Source organism: Tachysurus fulvidraco, chromosome 14, assembly GCF_022655615.1.
Source record: "Tachysurus fulvidraco isolate hzauxx_2018 chromosome 14, HZAU_PFXX_2.0, whole genome shotgun sequence".
Taxonomy (NCBI): domain Eukaryota; kingdom Metazoa; phylum Chordata; class Actinopteri; order Siluriformes; family Bagridae; genus Tachysurus; species Tachysurus fulvidraco.
The window spans coordinates 13968726-13995028 of record NC_062531.1 but is presented as its reverse complement, the minus strand read 5'-3'; the positions used below and the strand labels follow the sequence as shown (position 1 = coordinate 13995028).

The 26303-nt window shown below is 36.2% G+C and overlaps 1 protein-coding gene across 6 annotated transcripts; it reads right to left on the bottom strand.

Moving 5' to 3' along the window:
* Nucleotides 1-748: 748 nt before the first annotated feature.
* Nucleotides 749-25372, bottom strand: prdm6 (PR domain containing 6). 6 transcript variants are annotated; one of them, XR_007144779.1, is made up of 10 exons: nucleotides 25202-25372; nucleotides 24367-24871; nucleotides 22171-22478; nucleotides 12280-12407; nucleotides 10379-10503; nucleotides 8440-8785; nucleotides 4196-4372; nucleotides 2297-2335; nucleotides 1712-1955; nucleotides 749-1599 (listed from the first exon to the last, which is right to left on the bottom strand). XR_007144779.1 is itself a non-coding variant. In XM_047822877.1 (9 exons), the coding sequence occupies exons 2-9, from the start codon at nucleotides 24857-24859 to the stop codon at nucleotides 1485-1487; spliced, it is 1731 nt and encodes a 576-aa protein (XP_047678833.1). In that variant the 5' UTR covers nucleotides 24860-24871; nucleotides 25202-25372; the 3' UTR covers nucleotides 753-1484. The 6 variants fall into 6 exon arrangements, 5 of the variants coding, with proteins under 5 accessions (XP_027022672.1, XP_047678833.1, XP_027022671.1 ...); XM_047822877.1 differs by lacking the exon at nucleotides 1712-1955 and having other exon boundaries at nucleotides 753-1599; XM_047822878.1 differs by lacking the exon at nucleotides 1712-1955 and having other exon boundaries at nucleotides 1513-1599; nucleotides 4186-4372.
* Between the last annotated feature and the right edge of the window lie 931 nt (nucleotides 25373-26303).

Below are 26303 nucleotides of genomic sequence, written 5' to 3'. Positions count from 1 at the left end.
TGCATCAGACCTAGACCATGGAGCAATCGAAGAAGGTAGCTGTTTTCTGTTACATGTGGATAGCAGAGTGCATGTGTTGCTTACATGTGGAAGAGATGGAACCTAGCAAACTGGTGAACACCTTGTGATGCTCTGGGCTGGTGTTCAGTTGGGAAAGCTTATATCCTGGTGTTCATGTTGATATTTATTTGACACCTACCACCTATTTAAAAACTGTTACAGACCAAATACACCCCTTCATGGCCACAGTATTCCCTAAATTCAGTGGCTTCTTTCAACAGGATTATGCTGACTGCCACTCCAAAATTGTTCAGGAATGGTTCTCAGAACATGACAAGGAATATTCAAGGTGCTGACTTGGATTCCACATTTTCCAGATCTCATCCTGATTAAGCATCTGTGGGATGTGCTTACAAACAAAGCCCAACCTGCTGCTAACATCTTGGTGGCAGATACCACAGCTCACCTACTGTGGTCTTATGGAGTCTGTGTCTTGATGGTCCAGCTTATTTAGAAGCACCTACACCATATTAGGTAGATGGTTTTAATATTATGGATGTGTGTGTCTGTGTGTGTGTGTATATATATATATATATATATATATATATATATATATATATATATATATATATATATATATATACATTCCTTGACAAGTCCAAAACTGTAATGTTTTTTCTTTGTAATGGGGAAATTTTTAAATATTCTCTCTTTTTTTTTTTTGCTAAACAAAATGCAACATTCAGTAGCCCCGTTCCCCGTATAAAATGAGTATATTCATAAAAGCATTGAAGGGCACCATAGATGCAATTCTATATATTGCTTTAAAACTCTTCTTCATTTCATATTTGGTAACAAGTTTTTTTTATTTAATTTATTTCACGAAGAACATTTCCATCCCACTCATATTTAAATATTCTCCATCATTGCATTTAGAATCATTATTCAAATGAAATATTAAATAATACCAGTCAAAAGTGCCGAAGAGCATGATATGAGAGAAATATAATTAAAAATGTACATTTTATACAGAGGCTATTTTTTTGGTGAATACAAATGTTTCTCTCAAAAAATCCTGCTTATTAAATGGTGCAATTGTACAGAAACTGTGCATTATCAGTTTGAGGGGTCCCTGTACCCCTTTTAGATTTCTCCGTTTGGTTTTATGTACATGACTAAGAAATAAAGCAATAAGCCATGTTTTTGGTATTTCACACTTATGTTCCAGCTTTTTAACACAACTGTGACTTTCCCAGTCATGAATAAATAATCTTGTCCTGCAACCCAACCCCAACCCCCCACCCCAGCCACAACCAGTCTGTGTCGGGATCAATATCTCTTAACATCTTACTTATTTTATTACTGCTTTTGGTTTTCTGGGGCTGATTGAGAGTTTCTCCGAGGAAATCTTTGGTTTTGCTTAAGTGTCCGTGACATTTAATCATGACTTTCCTTCTCCGTTTAATTCCGGCATGGTCAATCAACTAATCCACCTCAATTGATTCGTTGCTCTCGCTGATGGGTTTGCACTCGTTGGGCATCCGCTGGTGTCTGCTAAGCTGTGTGGCCTGCGTGAAGCTCCTTTCGCACCGCTCACACCTGGACAAACACGAAACACAGACAGCATACTTAGCGAGGGCCATCAGACGTTGTGAATCATCTGTTGTTGCCTTAATGACAAGTGACACTTGAAAGTGGCTAGGAAGCTTACTGGGCCAGAAAGGTGTAATTGCTGCCCACACCTAGGGGCCTTGATGCCGATGATGAGCGAAGGCTCAGACGCCTCTCAACATGGGGGCCTGTCAATAATCTGAGAGGAAGGGGTGCCCCCAGAGAGGCCTGTCTAGATAAGGGCCCCCATCATTGTCACTTACAATAGATAAAGAACAAAAAGAGAGTTTTGGGAGGTTGGATATCAAAGGCAGGCATCTCCTGATGGCTTGGTTGTAACTGAGCTGAAAGCAGTTAAAACAGACAAAAAGGTATAGGGCACCATATCAGCTGGGCTCTGATTAGCACATAAAGATGTTTGGAAAAGAAATAGTCTCAGAAACGTTTCACATAATATGAGGCTCCGATTAAAAATCAACATGGAACCTCCAGGACGTTTTACGGGTAAATTTGTTCATTTAGATGTCAATAGACAGAAACATTAAACAAAAAAATACATGACACTGTAATTCATTAAATATTTAGTCACAAACATCACACTGGAAAGTTTGCCCCAACAATATACTATGTCCAGCCAGCAATTATTGACTTCATCTAAGAATAATTAACCGACAATGGCACTTACACACTTGATATTCCAAACTGTAGATTAAGACCTGTTCCGCTGAAACACAAATTTTCAGATGAGGTTTATGTAAAACACTTCAGCATTCTCCACAAACAAAGGAAAAATGCCAGCCTTATCCTATCAAGCACATCAGCTCAATGAGAATAACTCAGGCATATTGATTGACTAAAGATTTCTGGGGAGTTTCATTAATGTCTTTGTGTGCTTCTTTCTCTCTAAAGCTCCTGAAGTGCTGATGACACATTTGTGTATCACTGATTGCTTATTAGACTTGTTACTGAATTGCCCTGCTTCCAACAGCCCATCTGCTCACATTAAAATCACTGTGTGAGATGATAAGGCAAGTTTTGGGGGACGGAGAGTCAATTTAACCTTACAAATTTAAAAAAGTAAAATAAATGAAAATTTGGAGAAAATGTGACAAGATGTGGGCATGAGGTAATGATCAAAATGTTTCCTATGACTTTATTTATATGACATACAGCAAAATTGCTCATTAATTTTGGTTGACTATGTCAGATTTATTTAAGTGATCAGCAACTGCTTAAAGAAAAGAATATCTAAAATAATATGCTATAGAACTGTGTTCTTTAGACGTTTCAGGGGTTGCAAAACAAAGAACATTATGAGAATATAGAAGAGAATATTTTGGGCCATTTGTAAATGCTTAATGTACAGCAATTATATGAAGGAATTATGAAGAAAAATGTTTAAGTAGCAAAAGACCTAAAGATCTACACCATCACCTAAAATATATCATTGGTTATTTGGTTTGTTTGGCTATTTTTATTCCAATGCAATCAGTGAAATGTCTTTTTAATATTGAAATGACATTTTCTTATTTAAGCTAATTTGTAAATATAATATTGTTAATCAAATCAGGAGGCAATGGCATTTATATTCAAACCTTTTTTTCTTTGTTTATGAGTGTTTTCAATTCAATCATTTCTTGTGGTGATGTTATATGATCCTAATTAGCAGCTTAGGTAAAAGAATGACTTGGATTTGGTGTGGAGATAAGGGAAAGCGTTAGTGTCTAAAAGTCACATGTAACATACATTTTACTGACTTTAAAAAAAATCCAGTAACTGCAGTTCATGCTCAACTTGTTCAGCCTTTTTTTTATTATTTTTTTTATAGAGAATCTGTGTAGCTTGCATCTTGCCTTCCACAAATCTGGGCACTTTAGACAAAATGGGAATTCCAGACCTAGACAATAATATTTTGCTCCCATAAGCCATGGCTAAAGGAATGTCAGAGTTGGAAATACCAGTATGGGCCAAATTCAACCCAACTGTTATAAAAATGATAGTGGTTTACACCCCTGTAGTGAGGGAACTGGCACTGCATGGTTAATGATATATTCACACTATTTCAATAGCTGTAGTTCAAAAGATCATTCATAGTATATTTTGCAGATGCTTTTGGCACTGCTTAATGCCAAAGTTTTTATACTGGCTGTAACACTCCAGAGCACCAGCACACGTTCCAGCCTTTGTGGCTATTTGTGGTTCTCTTTGCTTCTGTGTAAATATAACATCGAACATTCAGTGTGTCTGTGTGTGTGTGTGTGTGTGTGTGTGTGTGTGTGTGTGTGTGTGTGTGTGTGTGTGTGTGTGTGTGTGTGTGTGTGTGTGTGTGTTTGCATGTGCATGTTTTCTTTTACTGTCAGCTCTATTACTAGCTCAATACATAAATTGACTTTATTTACAAGTCACTAAAAGCATCTGCCGGATAAACAAATGAAAATATATTATCTTATTCTAATATTCTATATTATTACACTATTTTCTACTAAATATATTATTGCTTATATATTATTGCATATATAGCTATATATTATATTTTAATACATGAATGCATGTCTAGGAAGCAGTGGTACTCACTGTTACTTACTTGAATGGCTTCTCCCCGGTGTGGGTGCGGATGTGGTTGTTAAGTGTCGTGGCTCCAGCAAAAGCTCGGCCGCAATATCCACACTTGAATGGCCGGTCACTGGAATGTGTTACCACATGGTTGCGCAGCTCTGAGGGTTGGGCAAAAGACTGTGAACAGTGTCCACACTGATACGGTCTAGAGACACATACAAACACACAAGCACAACAAGGAACACATCAGTGAAACCCCACTGCTGTTACCATGGCAGCATGACCTCTCATTAACAACAGGGCAAGGAACACAGTTTAGGCCATCTATCAATATTTTCACTTGCTCTGATGGTCAGGGTTTCCTCTGCTTTTTTGTTCACAAGTGCGTAACTGCAGCCATAATGACCTCTGTTAATTATTAGCCCAGTTTCAGTTAATCATGGAGAGCTGATAACAAATCACGAATTTATTGACAATTAGGGACAACAAAGGAAAGCATTTACATCCATAATTAGATGAATTGACATTTCAACTGTGCCATCAATTACATTATGTATTTGGAGGGAGAGAGAGAGAAAAAGAGACATTGGCTCAAACATCTTGCATTTCATACAGTTTTACGGAAATTTGTGACTGAAGTTTTTCTGTTGGAAGATGCATTGATCGTGAATATTTTAAAATGATAAATGTTTGGTGAGTATTTACTACAGCGGCACTTGTGATTAATGTCAACATATTGTTTATTGCCGCACTGTGCCCTGGCGCAGCACAATATTAGAGATAAATGGCCCACTGAACAGAATCTGTTCCAAAAACATACACAAGCCTTATATAAACTTCTTTAATCTTGCATTGATAAAAAACTGTGACTATAGTCTACCTGTATGTGTACAAGGATCGGTGTCTCTTTGGTAGCTCAGCAGAGAATTTGACTTTGAATTGAGTTTGTTAGAATTGGTATGTATATATGGAGTGTTTATGGTGCAGATCAATACTGAAATTAATGGCTCTACAGAAGGCTTTGCCTATTGCAGGATTGGCTCTAGAAATTAGGACATAGTCATGACTGGTTAAGTTAAACAAAAAATAAATAAAATCATTTTTGTGGTTTAGTCAGCAACATATAAGCAAAGCTCCATCTTGCATGATGGTATACCCAAATAATTTATCCACCCTGAAATGTTCATATAGAACAAAGATCAATAAATATGTATGGTCCACATCCCATAAAGCATAGCTGAGAGTATTTGAAAAAGATTCCCAGGGTCATTTATGGCACTTGCTTCAACTCCAAATACCAACAGATCCAGATTCCCTTGTTCAGCTAAATTTTATCTGCACCCCAGGGTCATAAAGTTTAATATTGACAACCCTTCACATCGACTTCAACTCCTAGGGTATCCCAGCAACATTTTTCTTGTCTATGAATATTAGTTTATTGAATAAGTGGCATCTGTTTTCCTCTGCATCACCGTTAGAGTGGGTATTTCTTTGTGACAGCAGCAACTGATTTATAGGTTTGTATGCACCCAAGAAATATAGTGCTAAGCAAAAAATTTCCAATACGTCCTGGGCCATATTTAATTAGGTTTAGAGATGTTACACACAGTAAATTCCAGAGTGGTCAGCGATGCAAAACTGTGTATAAATTGTCGATTCTGTGCTCCTTATACAGTGACGCAGAGAAGTTACATTTATTCTATCTCCTACCATCCTCTCAAATATTGCGCTAGTCAGGAGCCCTTTAATGAATGCCCATAATTATGGTACATGAACAAGCTTACATAGCTTTATAAACTCTTCCGAATTACTTTTACTAGTTAAATACATGGTCAAGAATAGCAACAGAATTCCACAGTGTAATAAAAGCGAATTAAACACCAGATCCAAATTGAAAAATGTTTTGGAATAGTATTCATTTTCTATTACACTTCTATTCTAACTAAAATGGTGAGAATTAGCCATTTAGTCAAAAGTCATGTATCAAAATCAAGCCAATTTTCAAGTACAAAAATGTAAAAACAAGTATATACTGAGCAATAAGTCTTTTACCCTAAATAATAATAATAATAATAATAATAATAATAATAATAATAATAATAATAATAATAATAATAATAATAATTGACAATCTTAATTGATAAATCAGATAAAACATTTCAAGTGTATACTGATTCAAACTTCTAAACAATAGCTTAAGGTAAAATTATTCAAATATATTCAATGGCATGTAATAAAAAAATGTTTACACATTAAACAGAACGTTTAATTTCAATGTCTTCATATTTTATTATTATGTTCTGTTTTATATGTGGTGCTTCAGCCAAACCAGACTATGGACAAAATGTACTGATGTAGTGACTAAATATTCAATGTTTCTGAAATATATATCATTATATTAATCATTCTTATAAACCCATTAAGCTTTGCAAGAATGAAATTGGTGAAAATGTATATGGTATAATTGGTAGTTTGTTTGAGAAGTAATAATATGAAGAACATACAACAGGCTCCATAGGTATTTGGGTAGTGACACAATTTTGACAATTTTGACTTTGTACAACACCACAATGGATTTGAATGATTTGAATCAAGATGTGATTAAATGCTATGTTTTTCAGCTTTAATTTAAGGGATTTAACAAACTGACAATAATAAATGTAAGAATTATTTTTAATACTTGGGTGTAAATACTTTTGTGTTCAATGGCTGCATGAAGTGTAGACCCCATGGACATCAATAAATGCTGTGTTTTCCTCTCTTGAGATGCTTTATTAGTTTTTACTGGGGCCACTTTCAGTTCCTGCTTGTTTCTAGGTTTTTTTGCCTTCAGTTTTGTCTTCAGTAAGTGAATTAAATGCTCAACTGAGTTGAGGTCAGGTTTTGGGTCATTGTCTATCAGTACTATGAAGCACCTTCCTATCAGTTTTGCAGCATTTGACTGAATCTGAACAGAAGGTATAACTTTATATACTGTAGAATTTATCCTGCTATCCTGTTATCAGCAATCACACTATCAATAAACACAAGAGACCCAGTTCTACTGGCAAACATGCCCATGCCAATGCTGCTTCCACAATATTTGACAAATGATGTCATCATTGGATATCATTGGATCAAGAGTCCTTCCATTCTTTCTCCATATTCTTCTCTTCCTATCATTTCTGTTACTCAAGTTAATCTTGATTTTATCTGTCAAAAGAATCTTGTCCCAGGACTGGCCAGGCTTTTTTTTTTGTATATATGTATTCTAAGCAATGTCTAATCTGTCTTTTCTGTTCTTGAGTGTTACCAGTGGGTTGCATCTTGAAGTAAACACCCTTTATTTACATTTATGAAGACGTCTCTTAATTGTAGATTTTGACAATGATACACTTGCCTTGAGAGTTAGAGTGTTCTTGACTTGGTTAGATGTTGTGAGGGTTTTTTATCACCAAAAAAAGAATTAGTCATCTACTTTAAGTTGTCTTCTGTGGTCTTCCAGGTCTTTTGGTGATGCTGACATAGCCATTTCATTCCATCTTTTTAAGAATGTACCAGATTTTTTTATTTGGCCACTCCTCTTGATAGCCTGCTGATAGCCTCCTCCACCTGCATCAGCACCTATTTGGGACTGCATATTGAAAAGTCCCATAAACAGCTGCAAAATGCAAAGTTAACACTTTGAGTCAGCTCCAGCTACTTTCATCTACTTAATTGTCGAGAACAAAAGAGGAAACAGGCTTTACCTGGCCATGAAACATTTACGCCTGTGAAAATGCAGGAACTATGTAAAAAAATTGCTAAAACTCCTAAACAATTAATGCAATATTTTGATAAACCCACTGAATTAAAGCTGAAAGTCTTTGCACTGCAGTCACATCTTGATGGCTTCATGTCAAATCCACAGCAGCAAATACATTTATGTCACTGTACAAATACTTATGGACCATACATACTATAATCCATGTCTAGTTGTTGCTCTAACTTTATAAGTTTCATTTTAATAAATTATACAATGCATAGATTCCATTCTTTCTTTTATTTGTGAGGTTTATAATGCAAGGATTGAACACAGTTAAAGGCTATGCAGCACATGCTGCCTCACAAACCTATCATTGTAATCAAATTACTAACCTAGACATCTACACCATATTGCCATATATGTCCATGAGCATTACTGTGCTCTCTGTCCTGCTTTGACTGAATGTGTTGGTATATTTACTCTATAATATCTTATTAGATTGCAGAGCTACCATTGCCCTGTAGAGGATGTTAAGTGGTGTGAGTTACCTGTCTGGGTTCTGTGTGCACACATGCATTTGTAGAAGAATGCGCTGTGTGAAGGTCTTGAAGCATTGGCCACACTTCCAGAGGTGCCAGTCACTGAACTCACTGTTAAGTTGGCTGGTAGATGTGGGACTGGCCAGGATACGCTGGTTCTTGGGGTTCAGCTGATTAAAGCCTGACTCCATGTTGCCCACCTTGTCTAGAAGAGAGAAGCTCCGTGAGCAAGGTGAATGAGGGAAAACCATGGAGCGCTGCAGCATGGTGGATGAAGAGGATTTGGACGTTTTGCTGAAAGGTTGCAGGCTTTCCTGTCGGGACATGGCCTCAATTACAGTAGATGGCACGTTTACTGTTCAAAGAAACACATAAATTCAGAGCAGATCAGTCAGTATTCTGTACTAATTATTGTTAGTTATTAAGTTCTTACTGCATCAATTTCCAATAGAAGATTCAACATGACAACATGGCATGGAACAGAACAAATGTGACACGTTGTTTCAGATAGTAGTTTTAACATTTAACTTTATATACATATTCAAGAAAGCAGAAGTAGTTATCTCATCCCCAGACATGACCATTTTCCACATTCTTTTGCAGTGCGACATGTTGTACACACAATAATAACATTACCAAACTGTAAGATGAGAAGGACTTGGGCTTTCTTATTTAATTAAGCTAATCTATCCAGTCAAAATGTAATGTTGGATGGTGATCAGGATAAGAAATAAGATTAGAGTTAGAGTTAAAGTTATGTTTGCCTACAAAACATCTGGAGTAGTGTAACACAGGGGTTAATTTAAGATGTATAAGTCAACGTTAATCCCTTAACCATGTTTCAAGTTATTCCATAAGCTAAACATTTCTATTTAGCTCCTTTACAGCCATTTGTTCTTTTGTATCATTTGTTCAAAATGACATATGAAAGGTTATAGTGAGGACAAGGGTTACTGAGTACAGCGTTTAGTATAAGTTCATTTATGATATAAATCCAAATTACAATTTCACATAGCATATTGTTCTGACATTTGCATGAGATCAGGTTGTTTTCTCTATAACTGAATGAAAATGCATTTAATAGTACAAATCAAATGACACACAACAAAACAAAATCCATCAAATCTGCTTTGAGAAATATTTAGAAAAGATCTCACAGTTCTATAATTCTTGCACCAGTTTTGTTAAAATTTACGATTTTATTCAACTGTATTAAACTACTATTACCATAGTACCAGATGCAAGATAATTTGGCCTTTGGTGTTTTTTCTTTTGGTTATAGTACTACAGTGATCAAATCATACTGTATGCTTTAGAGAACAGTTTGAAGGGAAAGAGAGTTGTTTAAACAGAACAGCAACCAGACTAAAGCCATAAAATGTCTCTCATGTAAACACGAAACTGTCAGACTCTGTCAGATATCCAGGCATTCCACCCGCCAATGGGCTCAACAAATACAAGACCTAACTGTATGGGGTAAATGTTCATTTATGCTGAAAAAATAATATTTTAAATCAAAAGTGCTTTCAAATAAATTATGGAATGTACCATGAGCTTTGTGGGGACTAAAATGCAGTTAACCTTATATGCACTAACTTTACTTATCTCTAACATCCACATACGAATTACATATTAGGCTTTATTTGTACAAGTCCAAAAATAAAGTCATGGATCTGGGTTCTATTCTTCCAAAACTGACTGATCTTGCAACAAGTCTATAAAGGAAAACAAACTGTTTTGACTAGATTTCTACAGAGTAGGTGAGAAATGCTAAGAATTGATTATTACAACCAAAATTGTCTGTATTTGTTTAAAATACTTAGTAGAAGTCATCATTTGTTTGGATAATCTGTTCAACGTAATGAACAAAGTATATAAAGTACTGTGTACTCATCACTAAATGTATACATATAGCAAAGCTTATTCAGTAAATGAGTGTTGAGCTTACAATTTTCATCCTGTGCGATGCATTGCAGTGGGATGCCAAAGAAGGAGGTGTAACTGTCATTGTACCAGACCAGAAGCTCGGTTCCTCGTGGAATATCCATACAAGTCCGGTAGAAAATACACGATCTGCAAACATGATTTTGGGTATTTTTTATATAGCTGAACAATTCAGAGTAAACACCATCACTGGTTATTTGGGTGTCCTGACATATGAATTCACAACAATTTGGCCATGAGAATCTTAACTATGTGGCTACCAGGGACCTGTGACCATAAAATTTGTGTCAAAATTCACATTTCCATTCTTGGTTTGTTCATGGCTTTCTAAGTTAAACTAGGTTATACCTATTAAAAGTTTACACGTCAGAATTTTCCACGTCAGTATTCAATAAGTTTACACGTCAGTATTCAATAAGCCTACTACATTTAGTCATATTATAATACTTAATTTGTATGTTAATATAAATGAATAATATGTTAAATAACTAAAATTTAAGTACTATTTGGTTTTCACATACTTCAACGTATAAACATTTGTAATACGAATTAGAATTTGTTCTCACATGTTCAGAGGAGCTGTGCATTGGGACTTAGGGTACACTTCAAATATTTGATAATAAGCTCCTTTTGGTCTCTGTAGAGCTGCAGAGGCCTGTGAATTTTATTAATTCCTTTCACCGAGACACCGAAATAAAACAAGGGGTGAGACCATAAATCAAAAACATCTTGCAACCCATGAGAGAAAAAAATACACTATACCATGTACTTTATACCCTTGTAACAGTTCATCTCTCAGTTTGGCTTCACTTAACATAAACACCGGAGCACACAAATAAATGTACTCACACTAAATGACTCAGTTGGCTGCTGAAAGAGGGCTGTTTTTGGAGCAATGGGTGGTCTTGCGCGTTTTCAGAGGAGGCTGAACAAGTGTAAACGAACACCATCTCTTACAACGCTGCCGTCACTTCCAAAACGTGCACAGAACTCCACACCGGCCAAGCACATCAAAGGCCATTTTTCCCCCTTCGTCTTGGATAACATTTCCAGCGCTGACATGTATTTAGTATTGTGGTTGGATGAGTCATAAAGACAACGGTGGGGCGTCCCCAGTGCAAGTGAAGTAAAGCACATGCCAATGGACATTATTGTCAAGGCAAAACAAAACAGCCAGCTCAGGGTTGATCAATCACAAGTCGCTTTGAAGAGAATTCCATCTAGATATTGCAAATCATAACACTGGAACTCGATCCAGCTGACGGAGAGGACATTCCAATAAGCAGCGTGCACAGGGTTGGAAAAACTCCTAACAGCTATAACTTGTATACACAACAGTGTATAAAAGAGGGAAGTCTTACCTCTGAAGATCCCTAAAGCAGTCCTCTTGAGTACACACCTATTTCGAGCAGTTAAGGGTCACAGTGAAATGACACTGAGCAAAGTACCGTTGAAGTGCACACTTGAAACACTTGAAGACACAAAGTGGCACTGTGTAAAGCTAAACCCCACTGATTGTAGCTCAGAGACTTATTCCACATCGTGGCCCCAAATTTCCTACTGATACTAGACAGTCACCAAAACCTCAAGCCATAATAATAGAGGCACTAAGAGCAGAGCAATATCACAGCGCCTGCTTATGGTTATCAAAGTAAAATTATACCCAGCCCTCAGTTCTTGTAGTCTAGACAGACACTAGGCTATCCAATATCAAACTGAAAGTAATGCAGAGATTCTTATTCTTGTTCAGCATGAGATCTCTTATGCTACAAGAAAAATATCAATATTACTTATAAGACCTTATTTAGTAAGTCACTATAAATAAAATGATCTGGCAAATTAATACATGTAAATATAGTAAGCAAAAGGACATCATACTGGAAATATCAAAAGCCTGTATGTTACCTGTACTGAACCACTGTCATGTTCTGTTCCCCACAGTGTCTGGCACAGCGGATGTACCTCATCCAGCTTGACTTGTTTGGATCATTGCCATCAATAAAGTGCTGTAATGTTCCCTCGTGGTCATAGATCTAAAAGACAAGCAAAGAACACAAAACACACAGCTAAAATCATCAAAAACCAAAAACTTCACATTCAATTATGAAGCATGTGTTCATATGCTGTTCCAAAAATATAATTATATATGCAGAACGATAATAATAATAAACAAACAAATAAATAACATCACGGTCAAGTTAAGAAGCTTTTATTGTCATTTCAACTATATATTGCTGAAGCGGTACATACTGTAGTGAACTGACACAACATTTCTCCAACACCATGGTACTACATAGAATGACTTAAGGCTACATACACAACACAGAGCTAAGGACTTAACGTAAGTTGTCCTAGCCACATAAAGTGTGTCTGTACAACCTAGCCCTACAGTGTGAGACAAAAGACAGTGCTAACAAACAATACAAAACTATACAAAACAATACACAAAATAGTGCAGACCAGTGTGAATATTAAACAGTGCAAAAAATCTAGGATTCATACATAGAGGGCTCAGGTAATATACACATCATATATATACTTATATACACAGCACACAGTTGAGTGTGTGTGTGTGTGTGTGTGTGTGTGTGTGTGTGTGTGTGTGTGTGTGTGTGTGTGTGTGTGTGTGTGTGTGTGTGTGTGTGTGTGTGTGTATTTTCATATAGATGTACCTGCATAAACCTTTAGAGTACAGTTCCTATTTTATCTCTGTATATCAGATATTATTATGCCAAACTGTAGCAATACATATCTAAAATTTATGATTACTTGTAATATATTCTGGCAATGTACTTCTATAGCGTATAATATTTTTAAGGGCTAAGTAAAAATCTAACCATCAAATACATCTATGTATTCGTCCCCATTTATCTTTTACATTATTGTAAACTGGAAAACTCTCCACTTCATGACGCACCTTGATGCACATTCTAAAACAATACAGTATAAATGTTTTGGGGCAGCGTGGTGTGGGTGGGCTGTTTGACTTTCTTTCACAAGCTGCCTCACTAGCTTTTGCTATCAAATGCATGGAGACACATGAATGATACAGAAATATATTGTTATGTATCTGCGTATCCCATGGAAATTGGGATGTGGTAGCTCAGTGGTCAAGGTGTTCGACTACTGATCGGAAAGTCATTGGTTTGATTCCCCGGTCCACCAGACTGCCACTACAGGGACCCTGAGCAAGGTGTATAATTGCTCAAGTGTATAAACTGAAATAAAAAAATGTAGGTCACTCTGAATTATTCTTAAGAATATGAATTACTCCAGCAGAAGAAAATATGATCAGCAGTAGATTTGCATTGTTATTTATTGTTACTTTCCTATTGCAAGTTAGAAGCTGCACATTTGAAAATATCTTCTCTTTTACTATAGCTAATTTAGATATTTACTACTAAGAAAATAATTTAGCTAGAAATGTGTTTTTGTGGGAACAGTATAAAACAACACCATTAGTTGCACATATTGTCTTTACCACACCGGATACATCTGAACTGGTAATGTTCAAATAAATGTAGATTTTTAATAAGAAAAACAATGTGCAGTGGTGATGAACATATTACATTCTGAGAGATAACTTACTTGGCTACAAAACAGCACAAAACAAGTACCACATTAAACACCAGTTTTATGCATAATCCTGTAATACCCTTGCAATTCTGCATAAGAACATTTTGCAGACTCTCACCTGTGAGTATAATATTGTACCTCAGAATACATGCTATTCAGATGTAACATTTTTGAGTTTCTAAAACACAGCTAGCCTCAGTGTTAATGAAAGAATAGATATAGTTTCACATTGCAAAGAAGAATAGACAGTGTGACAAATTGTGCTAAATTTAAGTTACCCAATGGAGTGTCTGGATTATTTCCTTCCACTTCACTGAAGTGCTCAACACTGTGAAGTGTTCAACATTACCAGATGTAAAAATGTTCAATCTTCAAAACATGGCTCATCAGAGGAAGTGTGTGTGTGCACCATTTGTTTCAATTAGAGAAAGATATAAAAACCAATCATAACCAGAAAATCAGAATACATACATACATATATATATATATATATATATATATATATATATATATATATATGTGTGTGTGTGTGTGTGTGTGTGTGTGTGTGTGTGTGTGTGTGTGTGTGTGTGTGTGTGTGTGTGTGTGTGTGTGTTTAACCATATCCTGGCATCTCTATCTAAACCCCTATCCCTCTATCCATCTCCCAGTACAGAAGTAAGAGACCTTCTGCCTTGTCACTGGAGCAGGGCTGAATGAATGGGATTTAGAGACCCCTCTGACCCCACCGAGCCCCTGACATCCAGTTTGTCTGCACTCATTCCCCTTTCTTATCCTCATGGCTTTTTAGTGAACCTCCACTGCCTTTGACAGCATGATAGAATGCTTGGACACTGCTTACAGCAAAGCAGTTTGTTACACAAGCCCTGAGCCTAACCTTCCAGCTGCTTTATCGAAAAAGAGGCACTTTATTTATGGATTGTTTAGCTCTGACTAGATAAATATCACAACCAATATAAAAATATAAAGTAAATGTCATGCAAAAGAGCAAGTTTATGTAGCACAAATGTGCTGTTAAAACGTCAGTTACTTTTGAGAGGATCTTTTTCAAAATTGCATACTCAGTATCCTTAACCGCAGGGATAAACAAGGCACTGTAAAAAGAAAAGAAAAGAAAAGAAAATGAAAGAAAGGAAAAGAAAAGAAAAGAATCATTGTGTCATATTTGGTAGCTCTCTGCAGCATGTTTGGGTGCATGTGGTCATATTGGTTAAACAACACAAGTGCATTATAAAATCAGTGCTGGCCACAACAAAAAAGTTCAGCCTTTACACCAGTATGATAAAAAAAAAATGTCATAACTATGAACAGAGGACTTCTAAATCCTACCCTTCACACATACATCTACACACATGGGTCTACACACATTGTGATGAGCCCAAAAATAGACTGCAGAGGGTCCAGGGATTTCTCTGGCCTATGGTGACTTTACTGTGCATTTGAGGTTGCAGAGTAGCATTTTTCAACACAGCAAATAGACAAATATGAGTGAGACAAATATATGCAATCTACAGCCCACGTACAGGCAAGTGACAACATAGAGAAAGAAAAGTAGCTCTAGAGCTGGAAGAGTTTTGCGCGTGTCCGTTTCCCAAAAAAAACGAGTGTAATTCAGCAGCACGTGCGCTCTGGAGTGTTACAGACCCTGTTGCCAGGTCATGGCTTTACCTCAAATTTGAGTTTTTTTGTTTTGTTTTTGTTTTTCCCCGGGGTTTTTTAGGTCCGTAGATAATTGTATTTATGACCAAATATATAAGATTATGAGATCATTTTAGGACCTTGTTGATTTTTTTAAACCCTACTAATTTTAATAATGCTCGTCAAACTGGAAACGAGCTATTTCGTCACGCATCTGGCAACCCTAGTCATAACATAAACTCGGTGGACATCGATTATCCTCATATTCAATGCATTAAAAACAAGACTTATTTCGAATTGTACAAGTCGTGAAAGAAAAACGGAACACGTTTTAATTTAACACTTTAAACAAATAAAACTAAACAATATTATTACGTTCTACGTAGTTTCTAGTTCTGGCACGACAGTCATTACTTAAGTCCATTACAAGAACTTAATGCATTGTGTTCATTACTGGAAATATATTTCTGTTTTTCACTCTGTTTAACAATTACACACTGACGCGTTTTCCATACAGAACATTGAGCAGTTTATGAGTTGAAACCTCAGTAAATGAAACATTATTTCAGCTCCGCACCACGAGGCGCATCACAGCATCACCCTTAATATTGGGTTTACTTTGATTTGTCATCCTCTATATCAGGAATATGGACCTCCATCTGGCACCACAGCAAATTCAGTCCGATTCGGTTTAAGACCCACTGAGAAAGTAGCTTTGCCTTTTAAAAAAAAAAATGTGGTGCACTGGACTATACTTTCTTTTCCCAATAGCTAGAACTTTTATATAACACAATTCCACAATTATATTAAATGATTTAGAGCAGATCAGAGTGATTTATGGGTGATTTTTGTTTTGTTTTATTTCACTTTTTGGTTATTCATTTTTCTGTAAGCTACTGCTTAGCCACTTAACAACTGGCTACTCATTTGAAAGCTGTTATTGTTAAAAATATATAAAAATAAAAAATATTTTAAAAACTTTGTCATGGAAAAATCCTGGAATTTTTTTTTTCTCACAGGAATATACTGCCACAGGTAATAAAATATAGAAACTAAATAAGTACAGAGATGTTGTTGCTCTTAAGGAAAAATCAGTATTTATTATTTGGTTTATATCCTTTGTATTCATTTCTCTTCCCATCTGTCCACACAAAAGAAAGTACTCTTGATTTTTTGGACCCAGTTCTTTTTACTCAACTTTCAGTTGGGCCGTATAACTCGACCAGATGTATTGTTTCACTCGCAAAAAATGTTTGTAGAATGGATTGTTTATGTTGTGCTCTTACTTCATAGCATTAAAAGATTATTTGTGTGCGGCATTGTATTTCACAGTTCAATGTAATATGTTCATCTGGGTTTCATCAGAATGTGAACGCAGTGCCTGGCTTTTTTTTTTTTTTTTTTTTTTTTGTAGTGCACTTTCATTTCCATTTCATTACAAATTTATGTGTATATTCTGTATAGTGTATGTTTTATTTATTTTATTCTTTTTTTTTTTAGAAACTGCTTATAAGCACTTGGTGTTATAAATAGGAGAGGTTGCAATGTTTTAATATAAGCCTGCCACAGTTCTACTACTTGGATTTCAAATACAAATGGAATTGATTGCTTTTCACATGTTGACCCAAACAATGCGTAATATATGGCAAACCTGGATGGAAAACACACTTTGATTGATAGGCATCATTGTGTCCTAATGCACTAAGTGAAGTAGGCTTGTTACAGCACTAAGTAAGAATTACAGTAAATGTCCTATAAAAGCAATTTATGTCATCTTTACTCCTGTCTCTGTGTCCAAAGTTGCACCAGCTGAGCCAAACCCTAATTACATACTGTATCAGAAGCTACTAAGTATTAAAAAAGAAAGCACAAATCAGTGATATCCAGATAAATGCAATAGATAAGCACAAGTCAAATATCTAAAATAACTGGGGGGAAAAAGAGTGACATGAGATGGTTGTTTTTTCCAGATTCATTATATAGTCCCCAATAAAGAATGTATTAAATTCTCACCATATCTGATCTCTGAATGTCTCTGCATGCTAAACAGCCTCTGGTGTAAAGACATCATTGAGGAGGGTCGGTTCATTGCAGAAGAGAACTGTGTCAATAGCTTTGCTGCAATTGTCTATAACTCGGGGTGAAATCAATTTTGTAAATGATTGCAATAATCAGGGAAATTGCATAGTTTATAAATATCCCCGTATGGGATTTTAATGGGGCTGAAAACGCAGTGCTAATAATCTGTCTAAGATAAAGACTTGTCTTGAATGTAGTCTTAAATATAACAGTAAGTACTGTTCCTGACCATTTTAAATGATAGACACAAAAATGCTACAGTGGATTTAAAACAAAAACACTAAAACACTCACATGAGGAATTCTATAGGTATTTTATAGGTAGAAAATAAGTAGCAGAAAATGGAATATTGCATACAGAAAAACTGGCAAGAAAATAGACTAGACAACATTGCTTAATAAAACACCAAAATTAACAAATCCTAAAAGCTCTCTAGGTTACTTTTACTCCTCATCGTATTACTGTAGATCTCTGTGTGTAACTCATCTGGCCATTGATTTGGGCTGGTGGTGTCCTGTCACTGCCTTACTTACTGTTCAATGTCTTTCGGACCGACATTTACAGCACACTGATTGGACCCTGTCACTGACCAAATGCTGTAAATCGTCCTTGAACAGCTGCTCATCGATAGCTGAGCCAGAGGGAAAGATAGCGAGAGAGGTAGAGAGACATTCAGATCCAACTAATCCTAGCTGAGAGTCGCTTGACCTCATGCCCTTATTATGGTGAGTAAATCAGGCCCCTCCAACCATTAAGTTTTGAGTTGAGAGAACCTTGGTCCCAGTGGTACAGGGAACACTGAAAAAGTCTGTGTGAGTCTGGAGCATGGAACACTTTGTGTAATGGAACTGGCATGCCTTATCTGAGGAAACACTTAGCAGCCATCGGCTGAACGGAATAGGGGCATGTAAGTGGTACAGCTGAGAGGGGATGCAGTGTGATTGCGATAGTGTGGCTCTGGTATCTGTTCACAAAAACACCTTCTTGTAAATGTTTACCTTTTCCATTTGTCCTGTTAGATCAAGTGGTCTCCTTTTTTCTTGTGTTCAATGATTCAGGAAACTTTTAATTAAATAATAGAACATAATGAACATCAAGTTGGAATTAAACTGCACAATTTTGCTATTATATATAAATACATTTTTTTTTCACTTTCTGTATATTTTGTGTTTAAGAATGATCTAACTATGGGTTTGTAGTCCAGAAATCGATGTGCTGACATTCCTTCCATTGGATGTGCAATATATAATTAGTTTATATATAACATTTTAAATTGCCAGTGCTTCATCACATAATTGCAATTTTTGAGTCATAAATGAACCTAATAAAAGAACAGACTACACAAATCTCAAAAAATGCAAACAAAACATTCTAATCTAAACATTATAAAAATGTTGTGGTAATAATTAATCTCATTCCTGGATATGGTGGATTAAAATAAAATGTAAGAATGTGATAGATAAAGAATGGGTGCAGGGATACACTGTTAAGTATGCAGACCAGCATGTTTTACTTCGGGAAACATGTTTTCGGCACCTATTTGCTGCTATTAAATCTCACTTCAAAGAGAAAGAAAAAACATGGCTCTAAAGGTGTTTACCTTTTAAATGCGGATACATTTCAAATAAAATTGTTCCACCATCAACGTGCTTTCTCACACAACAGAGCCCTGGATCAAGGGGGAAATGGAGCATAAAATAACTTAAAAGACAAATTATGGAGCTTTCTATGTCAGTGAACCAACATTAAACATGTCACTCCTCATTCTGGCAAGCAGAAAATAAAAATAATTACCCTGGCCTGTGGCCTAGGCACTTTATTATTACTCTAGAACACCCACTGGTGCCTGCCAATGATGATATCATTGTGTACCGTCATGTTCACACAATCATAGTTCATACAGGGGTATTGCCAGTGACCCCCTGACCACTACTGCAAAATATTATTCCTATCAGTTAATCCCTCAGCACCTGGTCTGATCAATCTAAGCAAGTCCTAATCTCCAATATTTGTGTCTACTTCAACTTACTATTTTCATACATTAATCTGACCCTTTATCATTTCAATGGTATTACATCAATTTCCTGAAAATGATCTAAGTATTTCTACATTTAAAGATAACAGAGCTTTGTGTATTTTATACTGAATTTGTGTTAAAGTACACTTTGTGTATTTTAACTAGCAGTTAAAAAGTCATTCACCATTGTTTCATTTAGGATTAATAGTTTTTTTATATATCATCATCACAGCTCTCTGACTTTGAAATCTGTAAAATTTAAATAAGATCTTGGGTTTTGCCTGACATGCTGAAACAGTTTACTAAATTGAAAGGTAAATTTGATGACCATACTTAACAGAAAAGAAAGCAAAGCACAAAGAGTAATGTCAGAGCTTTAATGTTTAAACATCCTATGAGGCGTAGTACTATTTTTAATAGTTTAATAACAACAAAAATAAAATTTTAACATTTAAATTTAAATGAGAATTTACTTTTAAATGAGAATTAATTGTTAAATGATTTATAAAAAAAAAAATTGAAAATACTGAATGGTTGCCATTACCCAGTATTTTGTGAATGTAACAAGTTAGTAGTAATGCCATTTATAGATCATAAATATTACTGACTGTATTCAATATTGTTCAAAACCGAGGCCCTATGAGAGTCCTGAAAGCAGTGTGTATAAAATTACTTGATCAAAAATATTCAAGCCTTGGCATAGACATTCCACAGAGTTCATGAAAAATTCTGGTTGAAGCATAGACTGCTGGGAAAGATTATAGACTTATAGACTACAGATAGTACAGACATAAAAACGCCCCCAGTATGAACAAAATGAAAATGGACATGAACCCAGTGTTTTTAATCTAAGGAGATATATTAAGGTTCTGCTCAGCACAAGCAACATGAACAAACTCAAGAAACTTTTAAACTAGTTAGTATATAGGTACAAAAGCATACAAAGCTAGATTATGTTTCTTAAGCCCCTTTAACAAAAATAAATAAATTCACATACAAATCATTAATAGACTATGAATATTCAGAATATGGTCATGGCAAAGTTATTTTATTCACTATTAAGTGTATAAACTATTAGAAACTGGAAGAAAATAACGAACATTTCTAGAAAAAGTACTCCACAAAGTACTGGTCAACATTTTAAATAAATGATCATTTTTGCCATAATAGTGTCACAGTAGGGTCTTATATACTAATATGAGTCACATAAGTATTTGATAGGATACTGTACAGCATTTTAGAAATATATGACCATGTGATAGAATACGGAACTGTATTCCTCAGAAGATAAGTCACAGAGGATAAAAAGTTCCATAATACCTAAAATCACCCTATTTAGGTACATTTTGCAGTGCGGATCTTGAGAAATGTTAGCCTTGTGTACTAGAATAATTGTTAAGCACAACATCCAGCACCATTTCCCAGGCTGAATTATGATTAACCTTTCACATAAGAAGGTCGTTTAAAGTCCACACACTGTCACTGTCACTTTTTAGCTCGTCATCAAAAGAGCACAGTCTGGAGCTTTAAGTGATCCGCAGTCACAACAAAGAGCGATTCTGTAGTTTAACAGCATTGATTAAATAGTTACACTTTACATGCCCCTAATGAGAGAGGGCTCCTTCACTACTTTAACATGAAATATTCAGTTAGTTTTGTTCCCTCACCCACCTCAGTTCTGTTTAAGCTGCTGGAATTTTTACAGCCCTCCCTGGCCAAGCAAGTGTTTAAAATGGCGTCACACAGAACATATATAACAAGTAATAGTGTTCCATTCTGTCTGTGTGGGCCTCAACAACAGCAGCCTGTATTTGGATAAAGAGAACGATGGCATACCAATAAGAAACTTTGCACCAATATCTCAAAAGCAGCCTTCTTGAGGCAGTTATCAGTTGGTGGTGATCTATACTAGAGATCTGTTCTCATGTTGCAACTACTTGACAAACAAGAAGATAAATTGTATTTGTCCACATCTATAATTAGAGAATCTAGGAAAGGATAGCTTGTAAATGTGTCTGAGTGATGATAGTTTATGTTTCAGCTAAACCACAGTTCTGGATCTTCAGCTGAATGGCAATTCACTCTCAGTATCTCTCGCTCTTTCTCCCTTCTTCTCTGCCTCAGCTCTCTTGTCAGTTGCTCATCTTTAAGAGCTGTGACCTTTATTTCTGTGTGTGTGAAGGGGGTTTTACACCCTTCATTTTCTCTCTTTACACTGTGCTGTTTGAATCCCAACATTTAAAGTATTTTATTAAAAGCTTTGAAGTATGGATGCACTTTAACATTCCTGCAAATTCATTTTATTCAGTATTTATTATTCATTCCAAATAATATTATACATAAAAGCTTTTCAGCCATATAAATCATGTTTAGTCTTATTTAAAGGTTCGTGAATTTGTGTAATTTAGAAAAGGCTTTGGTTCTTGTCAGTTCAAAGTCAGCAAAATTTCCCAAAAGTGGGAAAACTTTAAAAAGATAATACTAACCTCCCATAAGTGTCTTGTGTTACGCGCCGCTCCAGAGTGCACTTTATCCAGAAGCAGAGGAATACCCTGAAAAGGCCCAATCCAAGTGCCCTGTGGTATGCGCTGGGCAGCACAGATACCATAGCCCAGGCCAGGCACTGTGCTGGTGCAAAGGCAGACTTCACGGGGTAGATCACGCAGCCACTCGGGAACCTCGGGAGGGGGCACAGCAGTGGATGCACTGCTTGTACCTACCAGGCGCCGCAGCGAGTGCAGGGGCCCGTGCATGGGGCACTCGCCATTACGGTTATCTGCACACATGTCACAGCCTGCAGGACAGTGCAGTGTGAGAGATTGTTACTTATCCCAGAACCCAGATAGGACTCCTATAAAAGAAATGACTACTTCTCCTAATTACTACACCCATTACTGCTCTCTCCAACAATTTTATAATTGTACATGTACATGGTGTTCCATGCCCGAGACATGCATTATTGAGAATAAAAATTGTATTAAAAAAACATTTTCTGTATGTCATTGCTTTTGCTATAATTATTAGAGCATTTATATATTTTTAATGAAATCCATAAAATCAAAATTATTATTCTTGTTTAAGTTCAAGTTTCACCGCCCCTGGGCAGTATCGCACTACTGAATTATGTGCTATTATATTTAATGTTTATGCCTTAATCTGAATTAATGAAATTTCTAATTCTATACTACATTTTGTTATGTATCGGCCAAAGTGAAAGGACTGTTTAATTCGATATTTACTATATTTGGCAATAGTTGCGATAAACCAACCTATAGTGTTGTAATGCTTTATCCTTTGCCATGTCAGGATTTGATCGACATTAACAGCTCTGAACACACATATTACACAAATTAAGCCACGGGTTTTAAAATGTATGTTCCCCCTGTAATCTGTGCTCTTTATAAATGAGCCCAAGAGATGTGAAATATGGTTGAGAGAATAGCAAATGTAGATAAAGCAGTCCTGTTGGCCCCGGGAGACTCCCATATAGCGTGGTGGGATGATGAATAGCGGCCGATGGGACAGATCGATCCCTGATCCACACTCACTCCACTCTCTTCTACAAAACTATACAGCAATTAATTGTGGCTTGTCCCCCCTCCTCCATGCCTCATCTCCTCGTGGCACGTATCGATGGAGATTACTGCTGATGGGCTGTTTTATCACCTTAAATAAACAGTCACCACCTTTTTCAAGCAAGGCTTTAATATGGTTATTTCCCCTCAGTGAATGTTAAGTTATTAAGCCCTGTTTTCCTGAGTGCATACTATTAGACAATTATAATCAACCTACAGCAATGAACGGACTGCTTCTTGATAAATAGGACGCACAATTGGAAAAATTTTGTAATGGACCTTAAAGGACTGATGAGTCAAATCAGTGAATCATCTAAAAGTTATTAGTCAGTTTAATATTATTTTGTTCTTTTTTAATTTTTATTTTTTAAATAAAAACTAATGTTAAGCACATAATGAAATACATTATGTACATAATGAAATACAATTTATTTTTATTTATTAAAGCCCAATAATTGCAAAATACAAAAATGGACAGAATTAACAGAAGAAACTACTGTATACTACTGTAGATGCTAAATCAGCAGTGATGACTTTGGTGTGCATGTTTTCAATATCCACTTTGACAACTTTTTTGTTTGATGACCTGCAAAATAAAAGTCACCAATAAATCATCTGACGTGGCCTGTAGGCGCTGTGAATGCGCACAGTCCGGTTCAATCAAGAAGAAATAACTAATCTTTAACATATTTCGCATGAAACCAGGCTTCTAAAATTGCTTTATATTGTGACAGCAAATTATTTATATTATAATTATTCAGCTACATTTTGTAACGCTTTTATGCATTTTGACATAAATTTTTACAAAGTTAAAATTATTTTTAAATGTTCAAATTATTGCTGTGTTTACATAACTGTTTCAGGGCTAAATTTGAACAGATCGGCAATTTAAATGATTCATCATCTTAAATAACTTTTACAGTGTTTAGGCTGCTTGTCTCCACCTAATCTGGAGATGTCAGGACTGGAGATTTTTCCTTGTTTACAGTACTACTGAATATTTTATTGCTGTTTGTGAGGCTATAAAAAGTCACTGGTTGTGTTTTGTGTGTGCAGTGTGGGACACGAGCAATCTTTTTATCTTCTATATACTTAAAATGTACGTACGGTTATTGAGATCACTGGTGTGATTGTTTAATGGTATAATCTCCATCCTCTGCTGTCCGTACAGATAGTAGTCCAGTTCCTCTGAAGTCAGCTTCAACCGGGACGGTTTGTCGTTAAAGTTGTTCTGCAGGGAAAGTTCCTTAGACTGAGAAGCGCCGCTGTTTTCGGCCGGTGCCTCCTCGGTACAGAGAGTGTGTCCGAATAGCGCGAGCTGCGGCACGGAGAGCTGCGTTAAACTCGCCAGCGCGGACACGGCAGGAGCGCAGGACGAACTCGAGGATGGCGTTAAAGCGGCCGGAGCGGTGGTGGAGGAAATTAAACCGGTTCTCTGACGGAGGCTTTCCGCTGCTACAGGCGCACGATCGGGTACAGGGATTTGCGGAATTGCGCAGTTCTTCAGCTGACTCTGCGGGAAAAGCTGCTGCCAGTGCTGAAGATAAGTCGGATCCACTTTAAGAAAAGCAGAACCGCTCTGTTCCCCCGGCTTCAGCATTTCCAACTGCAACTACAGAATAAAAATACTGATGAGATATTTAAGCTTGTTTAATGACCCCTATACAATTCCCTACACGCTGTAAGTTAGTTAGCAAAATCTCCTAACTTTCCTCTTGGGTGAAACATGCAAACATTATAAAGAACCTTGTAAAACATCTTAGTTTACAATGACTTTTAGAGAAAAAAAACACAGAACTTATGGGGATAAAAAAAAAGCTACTGAGCTTGATAAAGCAATGCTTTGGCACTTCTAGGACTGATTCTGGACTGTACACATCTTCTGATGCAGAAATCAAATGGCACTTTACTTCAAAACCGCGCAGAAATAAATAACACTTACCTTTTTAGCCCAACCGAGTTTGTCAGAGCCGACGAATGTCAACTGCGATTCCCGGACGTTTACACCATAACTGTCCTGACCGCCGAAACACTTGGTGAAGTCTGTGGATGGAGAAAAGAGGTGCCTTCATCTCTTCCTCTCTCTCTCTCTCTCTCTCTCTCTCTCTCTCTCTCTCTCTCTCTCTCTCTCTGTCTCTCTGCCCTCCTTCTGCTTGGCGGACGGAGCACGTGGGTTGGACGTGAAAACGGGGCAGAGGGACACAAGAAATGTAATGCCACACGTCTTTAGTATAATTATTCACTAAATTAAGCCCAACACGTGAAACCGAACAGTGTTAGTTTATTGTTCAAGGAGCAGCTGCGATTAGAAAATAAATGGTCATAAATGTACAGTTTGGGATTTAGATTTTTGGGGCCTGAATGAATACAGAGAGATTTTGTTTCTCAGCAAAGATAGTGGTTTGGTTGATGAGGACTCGTTATGATGTGCATTAATACACAAGGCAAAGCCCAAAATTGCACTTGTTTGGGCTCGATCGGATTAGCGTGTGTAAGGATAACGAAGCACACTGTATTCGTTCCCCCAGACTGTGGGAGACCCTTTGAGAAAGTTCGGACTGTTTGGATAGTTTCTACATGTCTACATGCAGGGCATTTTACACGATTTCACTCCAGAGGGGTGGTAAAATGTTTGGACTGGCGTCATTTTGACACGGTCATTCATCATGCTGAGGTCTCTGTAGATTGATAAAGAAACCCAAACAAAAACATAATCGTTTGAAAATGAATTCATGTCTACAAGCGCAAAAGGAATGCGAGTAATAATAAAGCACAGAAATTTGTAAGTTATTTTAAACCTTTGATTTTAACCTTCGTTAGTAACAAAACTTTTGAGGTCGCGCTTACGTCATAAAAAAATAGGAATTATGGAATTTTTTATGGAAATTGTTAGAAATAATTATATTGATATTACACCCACGTATTATTATTATTATTATTATTATTATTATTATTATTATTATTATTATTATTATAATCAACATTATTATTATTATTATTATTATTATTATTATTATTATTATTATTGCTATTTATGTCCCTAT